The sequence below is a fragment of the Aythya ferina genome (assembly GCF_964211825.1).
Source record: "Aythya ferina genome assembly, chromosome: 4".
NCBI lineage: Eukaryota > Metazoa > Chordata > Aves > Anseriformes > Anatidae > Aythya > Aythya ferina.
Window position 1 is genome coordinate 401509 of NC_140300.1, and position 18946 is coordinate 420454.

At 64.4% G+C, this 18946-nt stretch overlaps 2 protein-coding genes across 2 annotated transcripts in view; one reads left to right on the top strand and one right to left on the bottom strand.

The window, feature by feature from the left end:
- Window positions 1-18946, bottom strand: part of LOC311435554 (dedicator of cytokinesis protein 2-like) — a 66479-nt gene that overhangs the window by 13879 nt on the left and 33654 nt on the right. The gene's annotated exons all lie outside the window — the stretch shown is intronic.
- On the top strand, window positions 466-17884 carry LOC311435555 (uncharacterized protein). The gene is made up of 4 exons (XM_084516678.1): window positions 466-509; window positions 10309-12190; window positions 14739-14813; window positions 17446-17884. Exons 2-4 carry the CDS (start codon window positions 10680-10682, stop codon window positions 17636-17638), a joined length of 1779 nt encoding a protein of 592 aa, XP_084372804.1. The 5' UTR covers window positions 466-509; window positions 10309-10679; the 3' UTR covers window positions 17639-17884.

The following is an 18946-nucleotide window of genomic DNA, read 5'->3' on the forward strand; positions in this document are numbered from 1 at the left end:
CGCCGCTGCAGCTCCCGGTACCGGTACCGGTACCCGCCCGCTGCTCCCCCCAAGCCTGCGCCCGCTGCGTCCCCTCCCGGCGGGCAGGGCCCTTCCCGGCCCCGCTCCAGCCGCTCCGGGGCCCCGCGCTGCGGGCTCGGGGGCAGCGCCCGGGGCAGGGCCGGGCTGGGGGCAGCGGCTTCGGGGCGCCCCGCGCCCCGGGGAACGGCCCGGGGGGGCTGCACGGGACCGGGACCGGGGCCGCGCCCCCTGCCCTGCACCGGAGGCGGCCGCGGGGACGCGCGGGGGAGCGGCGCGGGGCGCAGCGGGCCCCGTCCCCACCCGGGGGCACCGCCCGGGGCTCCCCCCCGCCCCGGCCCCGCCGCCACGGGGCTGTCCCGGCCCCGCCCCTCCCCGCCGGCTCCGCCTCCCGGTACCGGCGAGCCCGCGCGGCTCCGCCCCGGCCGTGCCCCGCGCACGCCGCCCCGCGCCGCTGCCGCCCCGCGCCCGCCGCCGCCGCCGAGCAGCAGGTACCGGGCGGGGAGCGGGGCGCACGGGGAGGGGGCGGCGGGGCCGGGCCGGGCTGAGCCCCGCGGGCATCGGCCCTGCGGAGCCCGCTCGCTGCGCCGGGGCCGGGAGCCGGGGCGGAACGGGGAGCCCCGGGGCCGGGAGCCCGGAGCGGTGCGGGCAGCCCGGAGCCGGCGCCGGGACCCCGGGGCAGCGCGGGGACCCGCGGCCGGGAGCCGGGCGCAGCAGCCCCCGGGATGCGCGGGGGCCGGGGGGGGCCGGGGGCGCGGTGCCGGCTTGCCCGGCAGGGAGCCGCGGTGCCCGGGCGGCCGTGCCCGTTCCTCCTCGCCGCCGGAGCTCGGAGCCCGGCCCCGGGCAGCCCCGGCTCCCCGTGCCGCGGGGGTCGCAGCGCCCCGGGACTCCTCTCGCCTCTGCCTGGGGAATGGCGGGGGGCACGGTGCCCGCGGCACCCACACCCCGCGCAGCGGTGGCCGGTGGCACCCGCACCGAGCACACTGCTGAGGCTGTGCCGGGGTCCCTGGGGGCACGTGGCCGTGCTGGGGGCTGTGGCCGAGGGGATAAATCTGGGCGCTGCTGCGTTACAAGGGCTGAAGACCCCCGGGGTCTGGTCCCTGCACCGCAGCCCTCCTGCCCTGCTGCCCCCCCCAGCCCGTGGCACCTCCGCTCGCAGATCGACTCCTGCAGGAGATGTGGGCACGGAGCTGGGCTCCAGCAGCAGCCTGCCTGGCTCAGCCCAGCTCACTGCTGTCCCTCGGCTGGAGACACGTCCATCAGCCAGAGCCGTGTTTGTGTTTGACACGCGCACACACATGATCCCAGGGATGTCACTTTCGGTACTGCACGCTGCGCTGATGCCGGCCGCGGGTACGGCTGCTGGCGCTGGAGGGATTCAGCCCACGTTGCTGCCGGTAGCTCCCAGCGCCGTGTTCTGTGCTCAAGGCCTTTGTGTCTGCCGGCGGGGCTTCAGCAGCTGGGGCGGTGGGAGCGGGGCCGGGGCAGCCGTAGCTGCTGCCCATGAAATACGAAGGCACGGCTCCTGCGGACTGCTCGAGTCCCTCTCCTCCCTGCAGGAGTGCGCGTGGAACAGAGTCGGAGCTGCAGCTCCTCGCAGAGGCACACAGGGAGTCGGGAGAAGGGGTCTCCACGGAGCCGTTTTTTCTGGTCAGAGCACGAGGTGGACACGTGTGAGTAATCGCTGGGACCCGGCTTTGTGGCTGTGTGCCCAGAGAGGGATGGTGAGAGCTGCGTGCCCGTGGCGGGGCAGGGTACTGCTTGCCAGCCTGCTGCTGCCAGCACCTCCCAGGGCACAGGAACAAGCCCTTTGGGACAGGCAGGGATGCCAGGGTCCGCTGGCTGTGTCCCCTTGCTGGCGGCCTGCCTGAGAAGGGGACCAGGAGCTGCCCAAGTCCCTCCTGGGCTTGGAAGCAGCTCCAGGCAAGAGCTGGCACAGGCTGGCGGCTCTGGTCCTGTCCTGGCAGGTTCCACATCTGCTGGGAAGTGCTCAAAATCCTTCCCGTGCGCTTGGAGAAGCAGAGTGGATTTAAACACAGAAGCTCCTTTAGACTGAGGTTATCTTCTTTACAGATCATAATTATTATAATTATTTAATAGTATGGTAGTGTTCAGAGGCCACAAATAATTAGTGGGTTCATTTGCATCTGTAGTAACAATACTTCAGTCGTAACCAGTGCTTTTGGACGGGGTCTGTCTCGTGTGCTTGCAGTGGTACTCGTACCACCCTGGCTGCTTTGTGGGTTGGGAAACCGAGGCACGCGGCAAAGACACTTGCTAATTCCTAAATTCCCCTGGTAGCGAGTGTTGTCTAAGGCGCATAAAGATAAAGGGGGGCCGGCTGCTAGATGGCATTGGAAATCCACTTAAAGGCAGGAATTTGTATTCTGAGATGACGTTCTCCGCACTGGTGCTGGGAAGCTGCAGCCGCAGAGGCCTCCTGCTCCCGCTGCCAGGGCTGCAGCCTGCAGACGGTGCGGCAGCGGGACGGGGGCACCGGTCCCCGTGGGGCCGTGGGCTCGGAGCTGCAGGGGCAGCGGGGCTGCGTGCCCCCCGTGGGGCTGCGCCAGGCTCCCCGGGACGGGTGCACATGAGGCAGGGCATTGTGGCCGTCTGCCCGTGAATTGCTGGGCGGCAAAACCTTTCTAGCTTTTTCCAGAAATGTGCTTTGTGGACAGCTTGTGGCTTTCTAATAAAATTCCTGGCATGTGAAGGAGCACATCCAGTCCCCGTCTGCCGGGGCTCCCCAGCCCGCAGGCTGCTGGCTGGCGGCGTGGCTCCAGATGGAGAGCGGAGCCCGGTTCTGCGAGGGGTGACATGCTTCTCCCTGGGAAAGTGCGGAGCTGTGGGATGGCTTGTGACGAGCTGTGTCTCCTGTGACCACGAGCCTTTAGGCCATGTCCTATTTTGTTTGTCCTGTAATCACTCTGGGGACAGCCTCTGCTGGAGGAAGCACCGGCCGAGCCTACCTGCTCTCGAGGCCAGGTCTGTGTCAGGTGTTTTCCCCATGTCCGTGCACCTGCACGAGCTGTCTCTGAGACTCAGAAGAATGCAGTGTGCCCACGCCACATTTGCTGGGAAGGAAGCAGACAAAGGGGTGCCTTCTTCCCATGGTGGTCTCTTCTGTAGCCTCTAGGAAAGGCAGCCAAGTAGTGCTGCGCAGCCCAGGAGCTGCAGGCTGCACGGGAGGTGTTCATGCCTCCCACTGAGGAGGTTAAGGAAAGCCTCGGGATGTAAAACAAACTCCTAACCTCCTCCTGCTCTGTACTGCCTGGTCTGCCTGTGTTCCCCTGGGCAGGTCACTCTGCCTCTTCTTGTCTCATTTGAAATGGTGACAGTGGTGCTCCTCTGCATTGCAAAGAGGTGGGAACGAAAGCAAGTCACAGCAAGAACACAGCCACTACTGCCACCACAGCCATATTAGCATCTGTGGGAGACAGAGGAATAATTTGGCTTCCACAGGCTTCTAAAGGCTTTCTCCAACGGCTTTGCATCTTGCTGCATCTCCTGGCCATGTAGTCTCCACCTGACAGCACCAGTCTATCTGCAGTTGAAAGAGGGAAGCACGATGTGACGGTGAGATGATGGCCTCTGGGTGCCGGGAGGGTGTTGTTGCTTCTTCACGGGTCTTGGTGTCCTTTTTGCTGGGCACCGGCCGTGGGACCCAGGCAGGGGCTGCAGAAGCCTCAGGCAGCCCTGGAGAGGTGCTGGGGCCTCAGGGAGCACCTGGGCTGGGCTGGGGGCTCCTGCCATCTCCAGGGCCCCTGGACTGGGAGAGTGACTCATTTTCCTGCAGAGCTCTTCAGCCAGTGACCTAAATAAAGATGTGTGCAGATCCCTTGGCTCGTGCGAGCTGCCACTTCCACCAGGCACCTGCTGTCACAGAAAAGGGACCTTTGTGCCAGCAATGCTCCTCTGGGGCACCCAAGTGGCATCTGCAGTGAGTGTGCGTGGTGGTGTGAGTCCTTCAGGGCACTGCCCCAGCTCAGGGAATTCGCTGTCCTCAGATGGAGCTGTTTGGGTGTTCCCAGTAGAGCCGTGGGGGTGCTGGAACACAGTGCGAGACCTTGCCTTGGGTGCTGGTGGTGGAGAGGTGTTCAGCCCCCACGGGAATGGGCGAGGCTGTGGGGGTGATGGAGGAACGGGCAGCTGGCCTCGAGGGTGTGGGCAGGGCTGCCCCTGCTCAGCACCACCAGCCTGCGCCATGGAAGGGGCCTGCGTCCTCACGGCAAAGCACACGGGCTCCGAGCTGAGGAGGGAGAAGAGCTGTTCAAGCAAAGCACGGTACTGGCACAAGCACAAACGGATATAAACTGGCCGTGATTAAGTGCCTGCAGGAAATTAGGAGGCCTGCACGCCTCCAAACAGCCGGGTGCTGGAAGAGCCTCCAAGAGCAGCTGCGAGGGCAGGGCACGTGCTGGCTTCGTGCTGGCGCTGCCCCTGCGAGGAGCTGGGGTTTGGCATTGCTGGCTGCTGAGGAGACGCTCTCCGTCCTCCACCCCCACGTCCCGTGGATGCTCCACGCCGAGTACAAACGTGCCGAGTCCTCTTGGAGCCAAAATGGGATTAAGTCCTGCTACCGGCTGATGTATTGAGAACCTGGCTCCTGCCTGGTCATCGGCTGTGCGCAAATGCCTCATCCTCTGTTTCCTCCTGTGCTTGCCGTAGCACCTCATCCCCTTTCAGAGATCAGGGACAGCAAAGGTTTTGTCCCAAGAGGAACCGTTGTACCCAGTAGTGGAGCTGGGTAATTAGCTGTTCTCTTCTGCAGCTCCAGAAGAATATGACTTCCTCTCTCATAAATCTAATCTCCCAGCTTCCTGCGTCTTGAGGAGAAGATTTATGTGTCTGCTCTGGTTTTCCTTCTTCCACAGACGTTGCCAGGAGGAGGAGGAGGTGGAGGATGGGTGGAGAAGGGGCTGGGGCCATGCAGGATCACTGCCGGGCACGGGGGCAGCTGGGACCCCGTGGTGGTGCCTGCAGCCCTGGGTCCGGTGCCCAGGGTCTGTCCAGCAGTGCTGGGCTGGTGTCTGCTGGCATCGTGGTGTTGGGAGGAAGAGCTGGGCAGGGCTGTGCCGTCCCAGTGTGGGGAGACGAGAGCAGGCAGGCAGCTGGAGGCTGTGCCTCCGCTCTGCAGCATCTCCGGTGGATGGAGGAGCAGGTGTGAAGCAGGGCTTTGTTCCTCTGAGCCCAACCCTGCAGCCCATGTATCAAGATAGAGCATGGGAAGATTTGCTGCCTCTCTTACAAGATTCACCAGCCCATTAATCAGGACGGGCCGGAGCAGTGCCACTGTCGCAGGCCCTCGCTCTCCAGGAGGGATGTGCAGGGCCTGGGCTGCGGGCAGGAGCTGACGGCGCTGGCAAGGTGCAGGGCAGCAAAGCACCACCGGGCTCTGGACACCAGCACCCACAGCAGAGCAACAGGTTCATGGACCTGAAGGATGCCGGGCTTATGTGAGTCAGAGCCTCAGTGCCGGCCGTGAATCCCAGACGTTTGGAGAAAGGCTTGATGCGTGTGGGGGCAAGGGCAGCCTGAGCGCGGGGGCATCGGCATTGCAGTTCGGTGGTGCCGGTGGCCAGGCAGTGGGGAAGCAGCCTGTGTCCCTTCCACGGCTCCTGTGTCTCGTTCAGCTGATGGGACATCTGCTCCCAGCTGCACTGAGCATCCAGCATATCTGGCGAGCCCATCGCTGGAGTCCTCATGTCATCTATTGCATTACAGCGGCGTCATCTGGTTTTATCTATAAATCATCGCGTATGACTTGCTGCTTGTAATTCCCATGTGAACAAGAGGAGAAAAACACTCAGACCTCAAGCAATTGCCAAGATGGAGGATCCACCACCATCTAAATTCTTTCCAAATTGCTCTCACACTGGATGACCTCACCTTTCAAGAAAGTCATTCCCCATCTGAACGTGCTGACCACCAATTTCCAGGCACTGTTTTGTTGCACTTTACCTGCAAGGCTGCAGGGGAGTGCCATTCCCCACAGCACAGACCCCTCTTTGCAGTGCCTGTTCCCTGCCTCTTGCATGGCACTTTTGCCATTCTCATTCCTTATCCTTCTCTCAGTCTTTGTATCATCTGCACATTTTATCGGTGCTGACTTTTCTTCTTTGAGGTCACTAATAGCCAGTGTTAGCGTGGGGCCCCGGCCGCCCCTCCACAGGACCTGAGCAGAAGCACGGCTAATTGGTGATGATCGCTGGATGATTATGTCTTGAGACATGCTGGTTAGCCAGTTTTTAATCCATTTAATGTGTGCCACATTGCTTTCGTACCATTCTGCTTTCTTCGTCAAAATGTCAAATGCCTTACAGAAATCTCAGTCTGTTCCATCGAGGCTTTTACCTTCGTCGACCAAACTGGGAATCTCATCAAAACAGACAGAAAATTAGTTTGATGAACCGTGTTTCCTATAACCCCGTGCTGACTGGCACGACTGGTACATGCTGCCATCCTTCATCTGTCATTAATCAAGCTCTGCATCTGTTCCCACCGCTGCCCGCAGAGGCACCAGGCTGGTGGGTCTCCGTGCCAGCCCCCCCGGTGCCTCTGCGCTCAGGGCTCTGCGGGTCTGACCTCCTGCCTGCGCCGGGCTCTCCTGTGGCCTTGGTCCTGTAGCACCGTGGTGTCCCCACCTCCACACCTGCAGGAGTGCTGCGTGCCAGGGTGCCCACAGCTCTGGTGGGTTCCTCACCTCCGGGAGCATGTCTGCCCTGCCCTGCCCTGCCCTGCCCTGCCTCCTCCACGGGTGCGCACAGGGAGGTCTCCTCGGGGCCAGCAGCAGCACGGGCAGAGCCAACCTGCCCTCCTCAGTGCAGCTCCGCTTGCAAAGCTGGGAGAGGAACACTCTGAATCCCTGGTGCCTGCCTGCTCCCTGCCCTGCGCACATGGGCAAAAGCAAAGCATGGGGAGCCCTCCTGCCCCTGCGTCAGCTGCGGGGGGTGCACAGAGCTGCTCGTGTTTGCTGGGTGTGAGGCTGGGGTGCAGGCGTGTGCAGCCCTTACACGCACTCGAGCAGGGACTGCTGGAGAGCTGCTGGCACAGGGCACCTGAGGACAGCCTCAGCCACCACGCAGGAGCGAGGACAGCTCTCATCCTTCAGCTGTCCCCTCCCCTGTCTGCCTGTATCCCCAGTCCTGGTCATTCCCCTCCAGAGGGGAGCTGCTGCAGTCCTGGGCTGACAGCAGCTTGGCCCTAAAGGGGCTGACTCAGTTTCAGGACCCCAGAAGGGCTCCAGCTTTGTAGCACCACGTTACTCAGCACGGCAAGACCAAGCAAAGCAATCTGTGCCTCGTTTTGGGGAGGGTGGCACCAGCAGGGAACACTTCTGCTCCTGTGCCTTCCGTCTGGCAGCTCGGGTCCTGCACAAGGTGCCCAGGGGCAGGGAGCCGTGGGCACAGGAAGATTTGTGGGCTGCGGTGCCCTGCTGGGAGAGCAGCGCTTGTGCAGGCACCTGGGTGAGCATGCAGGCTCGTTGGCATACACCGTCCCGAGTGCCATCTCCCAGTAAACAAGCTTGAAGATAGCAGCTGGAAAGCCCTGGTGCAGCTGAGTGCCGCGTGCCTGTGCTTCCTGCACAGCCCCTTCCCCGTGGCCCTTTCTGTGCATTCAGAATGTCCCTGGAGCCGTGCTTCCAGCTGGATCTATTGGCAGAGCTGTTTCCTTCAGCTTCGGCTCCGGTACGGGGGGGGTACATGAGGTACAGCAGCCGCTCGGTTCCACGGTCCTGATTCAGTCCCACAGCAGGACTCATTAGCACCAGAAGATGCAGGCATGCTGGAAACAGTGCCTGAGCACAGCACTAAATCTGACCGTGCTGTGATGCATATGCAGAAGGACGAGTGGGAGGGTCCTAGCTTTTGGTGTTTGACTCCCTTAGAACTGTTCTCCAAATGCAGTTAGTGCATGTATAATTTATAGACTTTTTCTTTGTCCTTGTGGCATGTCTCTGATCTCTCCAGCGGAGCGCGCTTCGGGAGGCAGGGGGTGCCTCAGCGGATGCCCCGCTGACTGACAGCGTCGCGTTGGCTGTGCAGGCAGTGAGGTGTCCTGGGCTCGCTCTGCCGTTGGCCGTGGCTCAGCCTGGTCCCCCTGGGAGCTTGCAGGGTCCGTGTCTGCCCCCACTGCCTGGACTGTGCCGGGAGTGCTCCTGCCCCGTGCTTGGCTGTTGGAGTGGCTCCTGGCACCCCTGCCCTGTGCCCATTAGCATCCTCATTAAGAAAGTCTCTGGAGCAGGGTGGCCACACAAGCAGTCCTCTGGGAGCGCTCAGCCAGGCTGCACTGGTGCTGACCCCCATGCAGGGGCACTGTCCAGCACAGAAACGTGCCAGCCCATCCATCCCCTGCCACTGAGCGTGTTTCCCGTACTGGCACAGCCATAGCTGGGGTTGCTGGTCCCACACTGCGGGGCTGGACTGGGTCCTGTGGTCCTGCAGGCTCTGCCCTGTTCCATGCGGGTGCCAGCACGGCCACTGCCTCAGGCGTGCACAGAGCTCGGCTCTCCAGTGAGCTCCCTCCCCTCCTCAGCCTGTTGCTGTCCATACTAACGAGATGCCCCATCCGCCGGCCATGCCTTCTCCGCGTCCTGCCTCACAAACACCTCCCGGTGTCTGGGCACAGCTCCAAGACTGGGGAAGGGAAGCGCCGGGCGGCTGGCTGCTGGCGCGTGGAGCAGCATCCCGACTAGCGCTGGACGAGGGGTGCAGAGGTGTGAGACGTGGGTCCCCCGCACTGGCGGGGCTGGGTCAGGCCCTGGCTGAGCCTGCTGCTGCTGGGCTCGCTGTGGTCCTGGGGAGGCGCAGGAAATCCAGCCCAGCTGGGAAGTTTGCTCGTTCCCAGTGCATGGGGACTCCAGGCTGCTGTGCTGAGTCAGCTGCTTCGGTGCAGTGAGAGCAAGGCAAGGCGGCGAGTGGGGCCGGGGGGCCTGGCTGCAGGGAGGGCGAGAGGGCTGTGGGGGGAGCAGAGCTCCCAGCTCAGTGTGCTGCAGCAGTACGGGGCTGGGGGCTCCCTGGGCTGCATGGTGGGGTGGGCACCACCAGTGCCAGCTGTGGGATACAGGGCACGGCATGGTGCCAGGGGCACCCATAGCACTGTGCTCCTTGCCCGTGCCCAGGCACCTGTGGGTGTCTGCAGACCTCAAGTGCAGGACAGCAAGCCACAGGGCTGAGCAGCGTCACTCCCTGCCGGGGCTGGCGACTCCCGCTCTGCCCTCCAGTGCCTCCTTCTTAGAATGCTGCTTCCCAAAACGAGCCACAAATCCTCTGTGCCCAGGGGAGCAGGGGCTCCTGAGCAGGGCTCACAGGCATGTGCCATGTACCTGAGCAGTGCGAGGGGCTGGAAGGGTGGCCAGTGACCATGGTGGGCGCAAGAGATCCAGCTGTGTGTGTGGGGGCCTGGTGTTGGTTGGGGTCAGGGCTGGAGAAGGGGTTTGCTGTGCAAAACCCTGCATGGGGAGGAGGCGCTGTGTGCAGCTGTGTGCCAGTGACAGCGGGGCTGGGGGGTCCTCCCTGCATGGGAGCCCTGCTCGCAGCCAGGGCAGCCTGCCCCAGCGATGCCCGTCTCAGAGAGGAGCCCAGCACTGGAAGCTGCCATCCCAGATGCAATACCTCTTCTTCCTCGAGGCTGGTTCTCACATGCCCAAATTGGCTAAATGTCCCCAAGTCACAGCCTCGTCCCATGCACTGAGCTGCTCTCCCACGCCCGCAGCCCTGCCCCACCTCCAACAGGTGGCACGTGCAGGATGGGACCCTGTGTCCCATACACGACGGGTCCTGTGCCTCTGCAGCCAGGTCCCACATAGGTTGGGCACCCCACACCTTGTCCAGCCCCATGCACGGCGGGTGCCCCCTGCCTGTCCATCCCCACGTACGAGCCCCCTGTGCCCAGCGCAGCCTGACCTGCTCCTCTGCGCTGTCCCCGTCCCGTCCCGCTGTGCCCCTGCAGCACGGGCTGCCTGCTCCCAGCGCCCTCTGAACACGAGGTACCAAGCCCCAGCAAGGCAGAGCTATTTTTAACAGCTTCTTCTGCTTGATTTGAGCTGTGAACTTGTAACGTGTTTATGCTAAAGGGGTTTCTTTTTTTCCCTTCTCCTTTTGTGCTGAGGAGGCAGCGCCAGAGATCAAAGCTTGTCTCTTCGCGTTTTGTGATGGCCGCGCTGGGTGGGAGGGTGTGCAGAGGCCGGCGGCTCCACGGGGCAGCCAGAGACGTCCCCGTCCCCGTCCCCATCCACGGGAGAGAGCGGGCAGCAGGGCCGGGGCTCACCTCCTTTCTCTGTCCCCGCAGGTCTGGGAGCCAGGAGCCATGCGCAGGGACGGCTGGCACCCGGTGCCCTGGGGAGCCCACCGTGGGGGGCACTGAGCCCGGGCGGAGGCAGCGGGACCATGGGCTGCTGGCACCAGCGGGGAGGCACGGTGGCGGGCAGGGCCGTCAGGGCGTCAGCGTGCCGCGGGCTGTAGGGGCTGTGCGGCGGGCGGCGTGCCCAGCAGCCCCTCACCCGCCTCCCACACGGCATCCCCTCTCCGCGGCAGCACGGGATGAGGCCGCCCAGTGCCCCGGCCAGCTCCGGGGACGGGCGCAGCGCAGGGCTCCGAACGCCAGAGCTCGGCCCCGCTGCAGCGCCCCGCCACAGGGCCTCGGCCCCGGGGCCGTGAGCCATGGTCAGCAGGGAGCCCCTTCCTGGGCCGGCCCCCGCCAGCGAGGGCGGCCAGGAGAAAGCCATGACGGTGCGCTCGGTGCTGCTCAACCGCGACTCGCCCGACATCGAGAGCCGCCTCCAGCGCCGGCGCAACCGCACGCAGCAGGTCCGCTTCAAGGACCTGGTGGAGGGCAGCGCGGAGCAGGCGGGCAGCCCCCCACCAGGGCCTGCGGCCGCCCCTGGCCCCAACACCCCACGTGCCTCGCCGCCCCCCAGGGACGCCCCTGAGTCGGCGGCTCTCTGTGCCTCGCGGCGGAGCTGGCCCCAGGCCCAGCCATGCTCGCTGACGCTGCCCATGCCCAGGAAGGCGTGCGCGAGCGCTGCCATCCAGACCTCCCCCAGCCTGCAGAAGCCCTTCCCAGCCTCCCAGCCCCGCAGTAAGAGTGTCTGCGACATGGCCGGGGTAGTGGGGCTGCCCACCGCCCTGGGGAGCGCCCGCTGCCCGGGGGGCCCCTCGCCCACCCCCTCCGTCCGGGCTGTGCCCCCACACGTGCCCAGCAGCCTCCCCGCGCATGAGCGTGCCGCCGCCCTCACCCAGCGTGCTGCGGCGTGCCACGCGTCACCGCCACCACCCAGGGATCCCTGTCCCCCTTATCCGGGCACAGCCGGGTGCCCTGCTGCCAGCTGTACCTCCCCAGCCAAGAGCTGCCCCCCTGAGCCCTGTGCCCGGCTCTGCGGGAACCCCAGAGGCAGCCGGAGACCCTCCCAGCGCCCGGCCTCTGTGCCCTGCGGCCAGTCCCCGCTGCCCACTGAGGTGCAGGGGCTCGGCCGGAGCGACTCAGAGCACAGCCTGCCCCGCGGGCGCCTGCTGCCCCAGCCCTCTCCGCATTGCCAGCAGACCCTCCCCACCGCGCACACCCAGGGGCTCCGCCAGCCAGCTCAGGGCACCCCTCCCCGGGACCCCCCACCACCCCAGCACCAGCTCTGCAGCTCGCCATGGGGGGGGCCCTGCTGCACCCCGCCAGCCCCCATCCTACCAGCGCCAGGCTGGCACAGCTCAGCCGCCACACCGGAGAAGACACCAGCTGCGCTTGGCCGTCTGGACACCCGTGACGGCATCAGCAGTCGGCTGCGGGCCGCCGATCCCGGGCACGGCCAGGCGGGACCAGAGGGACACGGGGAGCTGCTGCCCCCGGCCCTGCAGGGCTCCGGCACCGGGACTCAGCTGGGCGGGCGGGCGCCAGAGGCCCCCCAGCACGGGCAGCCCTGCCTCACCGCCCAGCAGTCGGAGACGCTGCGCCACGTCCAGGACCTTCTGCAACTGGTGGTCGCAGCCAAGGGGCCAGCGGCAGCGCCGGCAGGGGACGAGCACGCCCGAACATCTCAGGGACAGGGCCCTGCGGGGGCGCAGGGGGACCTGCAGTCCCAGCTGCAGTCGCTGGAAGGGGTGCTGGAGACCAGCCAACAAACCATCCGAGTGCTGCTGGACGTCATCCAGGACCTGGAGAAGAAGGAGGCCCAGCGGGACGGGTGAGCAAGCGCAGGTGGGGGGCGGGGGGCAAATGTCCTTCGGGGGGCTGTGAATGAAAGACGGGTGGCCAGGGCCCTTGTCAAGGGCTCGGTCTATGGTGCTGCCGGTCTGTGCCACAGGAACGGCCCCCGCTGTCTGTCCTGCCCACCCCTGCTCTGTAGGTCAAGGGCAGGGCATGCTCCGGGGCAGTTTTCTTGGCCTCGTTTGTGTTTTGCAGTACCAAGCGCTGCCCGTGGCTCGGGATATTCCTGTTAACAACTTGCTAGGATTCCTCTGGGTTGGCCGCCAGCAAGGCAGAGGGTCCTGTGCTGGGAGCCTGCCATGCCCAGGGGGCACAGCCTGGGGCTTGGCAGAGTTTGGCACACTCTGCCTGTTAATGAACCTTAACGAACCGGCTGTGTCTGAGGTGGCCCAGGTGACTGGTGCCTGCTGATGGGGACATCGCCTGCGCCAGCTGCAGGTGGCATTGCTGGTAGGGCTCTGCTGGGCTTCAGCTGTGTGCGACAGCCCAGGGCACTGGGACGGGACAGCTCGTTAGCTTGGCAGCTCATTAGTTTGGCCTCATGCTGGCACGGGGCCGCGCCTGGCACGTGCACCAAGCCGGGTGTTTGCCATGGCAGCGAGCTCATGGAGGCAGGGGGCACCCGGCGTGAGGTCCTGCCCTGCCAGAGGGCACCTCCTGCGGGTCCTGTCCCTCCCGCCTGCACAAGCGCTTAATTGTTTAACCAAATTAAGTGGCTGCTAAATAATTCCTTCCACTTAAGGCCAATAATAGCAGTAAGGATCCCACAGAACCGCTAGTGAGAGTGCGAAGGCAGGCAGGCAGCTCAGAGCGGGCCATGGTGCCCAGCTCCCCCCCGCAGCGTCCCGCTGCCGCTGTGCCACCCACCCGCACCCCGCCTGGCCTCGCTCCTCGGGGCTGTGTGGGGGCTGCTGCCCGTGCTGGGCGGAGGGCATGGCCCTGGGGTGCCCCTGCCTGTGGGGTGCCCCCAGAGGGGCCCCGCTGATCAGGGCTGTGTCCCAGCCTGGCTCGGCGCGGGCAGGTCCAGAGCAGAGCCCGTCGAAAGGGCAGATCTGCTCCCACGGTCGGAATTGAGTTTGTCTGCTCAGGAAGCTGATTTAGCTTCACCGTGGGGAGCTTAATTAAGATCTCGGCTCCATATACTGTTGCAGTCAAATGAGCAAACGCTGCCCAGAGACATAAGGAATGGGGTAGGAAATCACATAAAAGATTTTCCTAGTGTCCTTCTGCTGAGGAACAGCCTGGCCTTATTTGCCACGGGTCAGCGTCCCGGCAGACCTGCGGGTGGCCCCGAGGCGCCGCGCACCCCGGCGCTGCCACCAGCCCCGGCACTGCTCGCCCCGTAGTGCAGCCTCACAGGGCCCGGGTGTCTCCCAGCAGCAACTTCCCGAGCCAAACGTCTGTCCCCACGTTAGATCTCATCCTGACAGAGGCGCAGTTTATACAACATTAGGTACACGTGTACACACACCTTCTATATACGCATATAAAAGGTATCATGATCTAATTTATGTGCTAGAGTATAATCCCAATTGTAATATGTAATTTGGTGCATTAAAAGACCTAGTTTCCGAGGGCTGAGAACAGTCATGATCAAGGTCGAGTAAGAGGAGAACGATTCAAGCAGGAAGCTGTGACTGGTATTTGGGACAGGGGGGTGTTTTCTCAGCTGTCCCCCAAAAAGCCGCAGCCTGCACTGCCTGAGGGGCACAGGAGGTGAGGAGGCAGCTGCTAGGGTGACCGACAGCCTTTAGGGGGGCCCTTTCCCCACAGCTCTCAGAGCAGCTGGTGCCAGGGGCTGGGGCTCGGTGCTGCACAGGGAGACGCCCCAGGGAGCTGCTGAGCTCCGGCAGGGCAGCAGGATGCAGCTGGGCGAGGATGCATCGGGGCAAGTGTTTAGCACTAGCAGCAGAATACCATTTTCTGCAGAGATCCGGGAGGAGGACTGGCTTTGGGGCTGAGCTGACCTTTGGGGCTCATCAGCCATCTCTGCTTTATTTAAGTCCCTTGCACCTTCCCTGGAGGAGGCTGCTTCTTTGATACAAAAGCTTCAAAAAGAGAGAAATCCTAAGTCCAGCGTAGGCTGGCGATTAGGCTGGCACATCTCCCTCTGCCCATCTGTCAGGGCACTGCTGTGTGCTGTGAGTGCTCCTCCCCGTCCCCACGCTGCCCATGGCCCCGCTCCCTGCAGGTGCTGTGCGTGGGGAGATGCCTAGTGTCCTGGGGTGTCCCTGGGCACGAGGTACAGCTCTGGGGTGGTGATAAAATGAGGCTGACAGAGTGCAAAGGATTCAGGGCTTCTGCCATGCCTGCCCGGTTTGCAACCAACTGAGAAATCTGCTGAGCTGAGAGGCACCGTGCTTGGCCTGGCATCAAAGAGCATCGCATGGGGCAGGAGAGGAGCGGGGATCCCGGGAGCAGAGGGGCCCCTGCCGGCCGGTGTACGTGCTGTGGGGCAGCTGAGGGCCTGGGGGAGGCACAGGAGGTCGGGTCTCCAGGCTCACAGCACTTGTGCTCTGTTGCAGGCGACACTCGTACCGGACAGGGCAGGACATTGCCAACTGCGGGACCTGCCGGGACTGCGCCTGCATCATCTACAGGTACGAGGCAGCTCTGGGGTGTTCCCGGTGGGGCCCCTGCTCTCCTCTGTCCCCATTCCAGGTATCACACTCCTAGAGTGGCTTTGAGGCAGAGCAGGGCAGGTCCCAGCTCCCAGGGGGGACATGGCACGACAGTCGCAGCTTTTCCATGGCCCCCCAGCCCCACCATGCTGCCCGCCCCTTGGGCATTGCTGGTGTGCCAGAGGAGGCTCGCACGACCTGAGGGACGATTGTGGCACCATAAGACACCAGGGTGCACGCTGCAGCACCTCCCTCCCTGCCTCTAAACAGGCACCCCAGGGACAGGAGGGGTGCTCAGGGGCAGAGCTGCAGCTGCTCGGTGCCGGTGCCGTGGCTGCTGCCCAGGGCAGCGTGCCTGTCCCCACACCAGGCTCAGCTCACCACGGCCAGAAGGCCAGGGCTGCGTCCTGGTGTCCTTGGCTCTGAACCTGGGCCCTTTGTCACTGTGGGGGCAGCTCTGGCTTCCCCTCACGGCTGCTGTTTGTTTCACAAAGGATGGTGGGCTGGCTGGCAGCTGAAAGGAGATCTGCTCTGATGAGGTGACAGGGAATTTATCTTCTCTAAAAGCAACGTGTTGGGGGAAAACCTCCTTACAGGAGCGCTGGGCTTGCTAGCTCTGAGTCTGGGCTGTGTCTTGTCCGTGCATGAATTCACGCAGGTGCTGCTGTTGGGTGCTGGTTGTGCTGGGGAAGGCACCTGTCCCATGGCGGTGCCTGGGGCTGCCGGGGGACAAGTGCCCCTAGCAGTGTCCCTGGGCTGCCACATCCCTGCCATGCCAGGGCCTCACCAAGGTGCAGGACTGCAGTGCCTCGGCTCTGCTTCCCCAGGGTCACGGGGTGTGCACAGGAGCAGCCACTGCCCCGCTGCACTGTGTTGGGTGCCTGGGACGTGTGCGCTCTCCGTGGGCACCTGAGGGCCAGGGGTGCCCCAGCTCTGTCCCCCTGTGCCCTGGCACCCTTACACCACTGCGGCACTGCTGGGGCTGTGTCTCTTGTTCCCGGCTTATTTACGCCAGAGCCAACAGCCAGCTCCCCCTCCTTAGCTCATGGGGGCCTTCAGTGCTAATTGGGACTGACGAGCCTGTCTCCACGCGGCACTGCGGCTGGGAGATGTCACTGCTGCAGGAGGTGGCTTCATGTAACAGCCAGGCTCCCGCTGAGGGCTCCCGCTGGGTTTAGCTGCCACCTCCGTGATGGGAAAAGGCTCCGGTGGGACATGGGGTGGGGGCAGAGCGGGATGGGACAGGGGCAGGGGGGCACCACCATGGGCAGACCCCAGCCAGCAGCAGCGCACCCTCTCTGGCCCCGGGGCTGTGGCTGAGCACCTCACAGGGGCTGCACGCAGGCGGGGACAGAAGGTGGAATCCCCTGTGGCGGGTGGTGAGGATGAGGACGGGTGGGCTGAGAGCACGGAGGGGAGGGGCAGCAGGGGTTCTGGCTGTGCTGCGAGCACCCCCCGACCTTTCCCTGCATGCGAGGGACATCAGCGTCAGTATGCATCCACCGTTTCAAAGGGTGCTGCCACGGGGACCTGGTTTTGGGAGAGTTCCCCAGCGGTGTGATGGAACCTGTGGGGAATTACCCCTGCAGCAAGCACGTGCACCCTTCCTTGGAACCTGGGAGCCCTGTTAGAGGCAGCTGGGGACAACGGGTGTCCTGATGGCATGCAGTGACACGAGCTGCCAGAACACCACACAGGAGCTCGCTGGGGTCCCCGTGTGCGTGGCCAGGCCACGTGCGTGGTGGCGGCAGAGGCAGCAGCACCTTGCTGATCAGAGGGGAGCCGGCTGGAGGTTGGAGCGCTCTCTGGGTGAGGAAGCATTACAGCACGTGGCTGCCGGCAGCTTGCCTGTGGGTGCTGCAGGGACAGCGGAGGGGACGTGCAGGAGACCTGGCGCCAGCGGTGGGTGATGCAGCCCCCCCTTCCCTACCCGGAACCATGGCACTCACTTGCCTAGCATGATGAGCTGTGCCGGAGCCAGCAGTGAAGGCCTTGCATGCCTGGTGCCGCGGCTGCACTGGGCTCAGGGGAGGGCACTGGGGGTCTGTAACATCAGGGCTGGGTACAGCCCTTCTCCAGGGGTGCTCAGTGCTAACCAGGGTCCCTCAGACCCTGGACCCCCCCCAGTATCTGCACCAGTTTCTAGCCTGGGCTGGTGGCCGGCTCCCACCCCAGGCAGGTCAGTACCCAGGGGGTTTGCTGCAGTAAGTCTCAGCGTTTCTTACTCTGAGCCATGGCTGCTCCTCCAGATGGAGGGGTCCCCGCGAGCTGCGGCGGGGTGCCACGTGCCCTGCTGCAGACCACAGGCAGGACAGGACGGCTGTCTGGGATGGGGATGGGTCCTGCACGTGCCCCTCTTCTCACAGCCCCACAGGGTGCAGGCAGAGGGCAGCAGCTGGCTGCAGGAGGGCCCGTCAGCAGGACCGGGGCAGGGCCAGCACCCTCTTGGGTCACCTCTGAGCTGTGCCCGCAGTGAGGGGCTGGCAGGGAGCCGCAGGGAGGGAGCCTCAGGGCGCTGGGACCTGGGGGCATGAGGACTGGGGTGCAGGCGGCCCTGTGGGCGCAGGGCGGCGGCGAGCGATGCCTCTCACGCAGCCCCTTCTCCCCGCAGCGTGGAGCACGACTTTCGGCAGCAGGAGGGCCGCTTCCAGCGGGTGCTGAGCCACATCGAGGGCGAGGCGGCGCAGAGCTCCCCCGCGGCAGGGCCCGTCCCGCCGGCCAGGCAGGAGCCCTCACCGGTGAGCAGGCTGCCTGCGAAGCTGGACTCAAAGAAATCCAGGCGCAAATGCTTCTGGTTCCTGTAACCGGTGCTGCCGAGGGGCACGAGCGCCCCGCGCCCACGAGGACCAACCCAGCTCTGACGCCGCACAGGCTCCTTCCTCCTCTCCCTCCCTCTGACGTTAGGGTTTGGGTAGCACCAGCTTTTATATTTTTAACTGTTCAGTTTAATGTAACGAAGCCCCTGTGTAAATAAGAGGTGAGGGGAACAGCTGCTGTATTTAATGAGAAACCAATAAATTCTAGGGAGACGCTATTTTCGTTACATCCTCTCCCAGCTGTGCATTTCTGTTCTGGATGAGGACGGCGCAGCGGGCACACCCCACACAGGGCTGCAGAGCCCCCCAGCCCCATCTCCTCCCCACAGGCCCTGCTGCTCCAAGCCTGCCCTGGCTGCCAGCAGCTCCACGGCCCCGCAGGAGGCCCTACAGAGTCCCCCCCGAGGTCAGAAACACCAGGGGTCTCCTGCACCCAGGGGCCAGAGAGAGGAACCCTGTCCCTGCCCCGTCTCGGGTGGGAGGCTGGGCTGGGGTCCCAGGGACACTGCCGCTCCTTCTGCCAGCTCCTCTGCCTGGTAGGGCCAGGGAGCCTGGGGGGCACCACACGGCCTGTCTGTACCCGGGGTGCTGTGGGACCCCCAGCTGCCTCTCCCCATGCAGCCAGGGGCTGGAAATTCCCTCTCCCACCCTTTGCAGCTGGCTGGCAGGGGAAGGTGGCCAGGGCCTCCTCGGCTGCAATATGCACTGGCTAATTACAGGCAGGCAGAAATTAGCAGCTCAAATCTTCCAGCCTCTGCAAGGCTGCCCACGAGAGGAGAAACTCAGCGTCAGTTTAATGAGGGTCCTGGATGAAAGCAGCTGGCGGCGGCGGGTGGTGAGCGTATGCTGAGCACGGTGCAGTGAATGCTCCCTGATGCTCCCCACAGCCCCCCCGCCACTGCCATGCTCTGGAGACCCCTGCGAGTCGCAGAGCCTCGGGGGTGAGCGCTGCACGGAGCCCGGGGCCAGGCACACCATCTGCACACAGAACTGGGGGCTCACAGCTGGGCCTCAGCTGCTGCCATCCTGCTGGGGGACTGGGCCCACGGAGCACAGGACAGCCCCTGGCTGGGGCAGGGCAGGCTCTGGCACCCCCACGTTCAGTCATGGAGCCCCTGCAAGCGGGAGGGAGGATGGGGAAGTCTGACCAGGGCATCCCCAGCTGGCACCCAAGGGTGCCCCACCTGCACACACCCAGCACAGGAGCTGGTGTTGCCTTAAAGCCCGTGCCTGTGTCGATGGCACTCGTGTGGCCATGGCCCCGTGGTGCCAAGGGGACCCCACAGTGCCATGGGG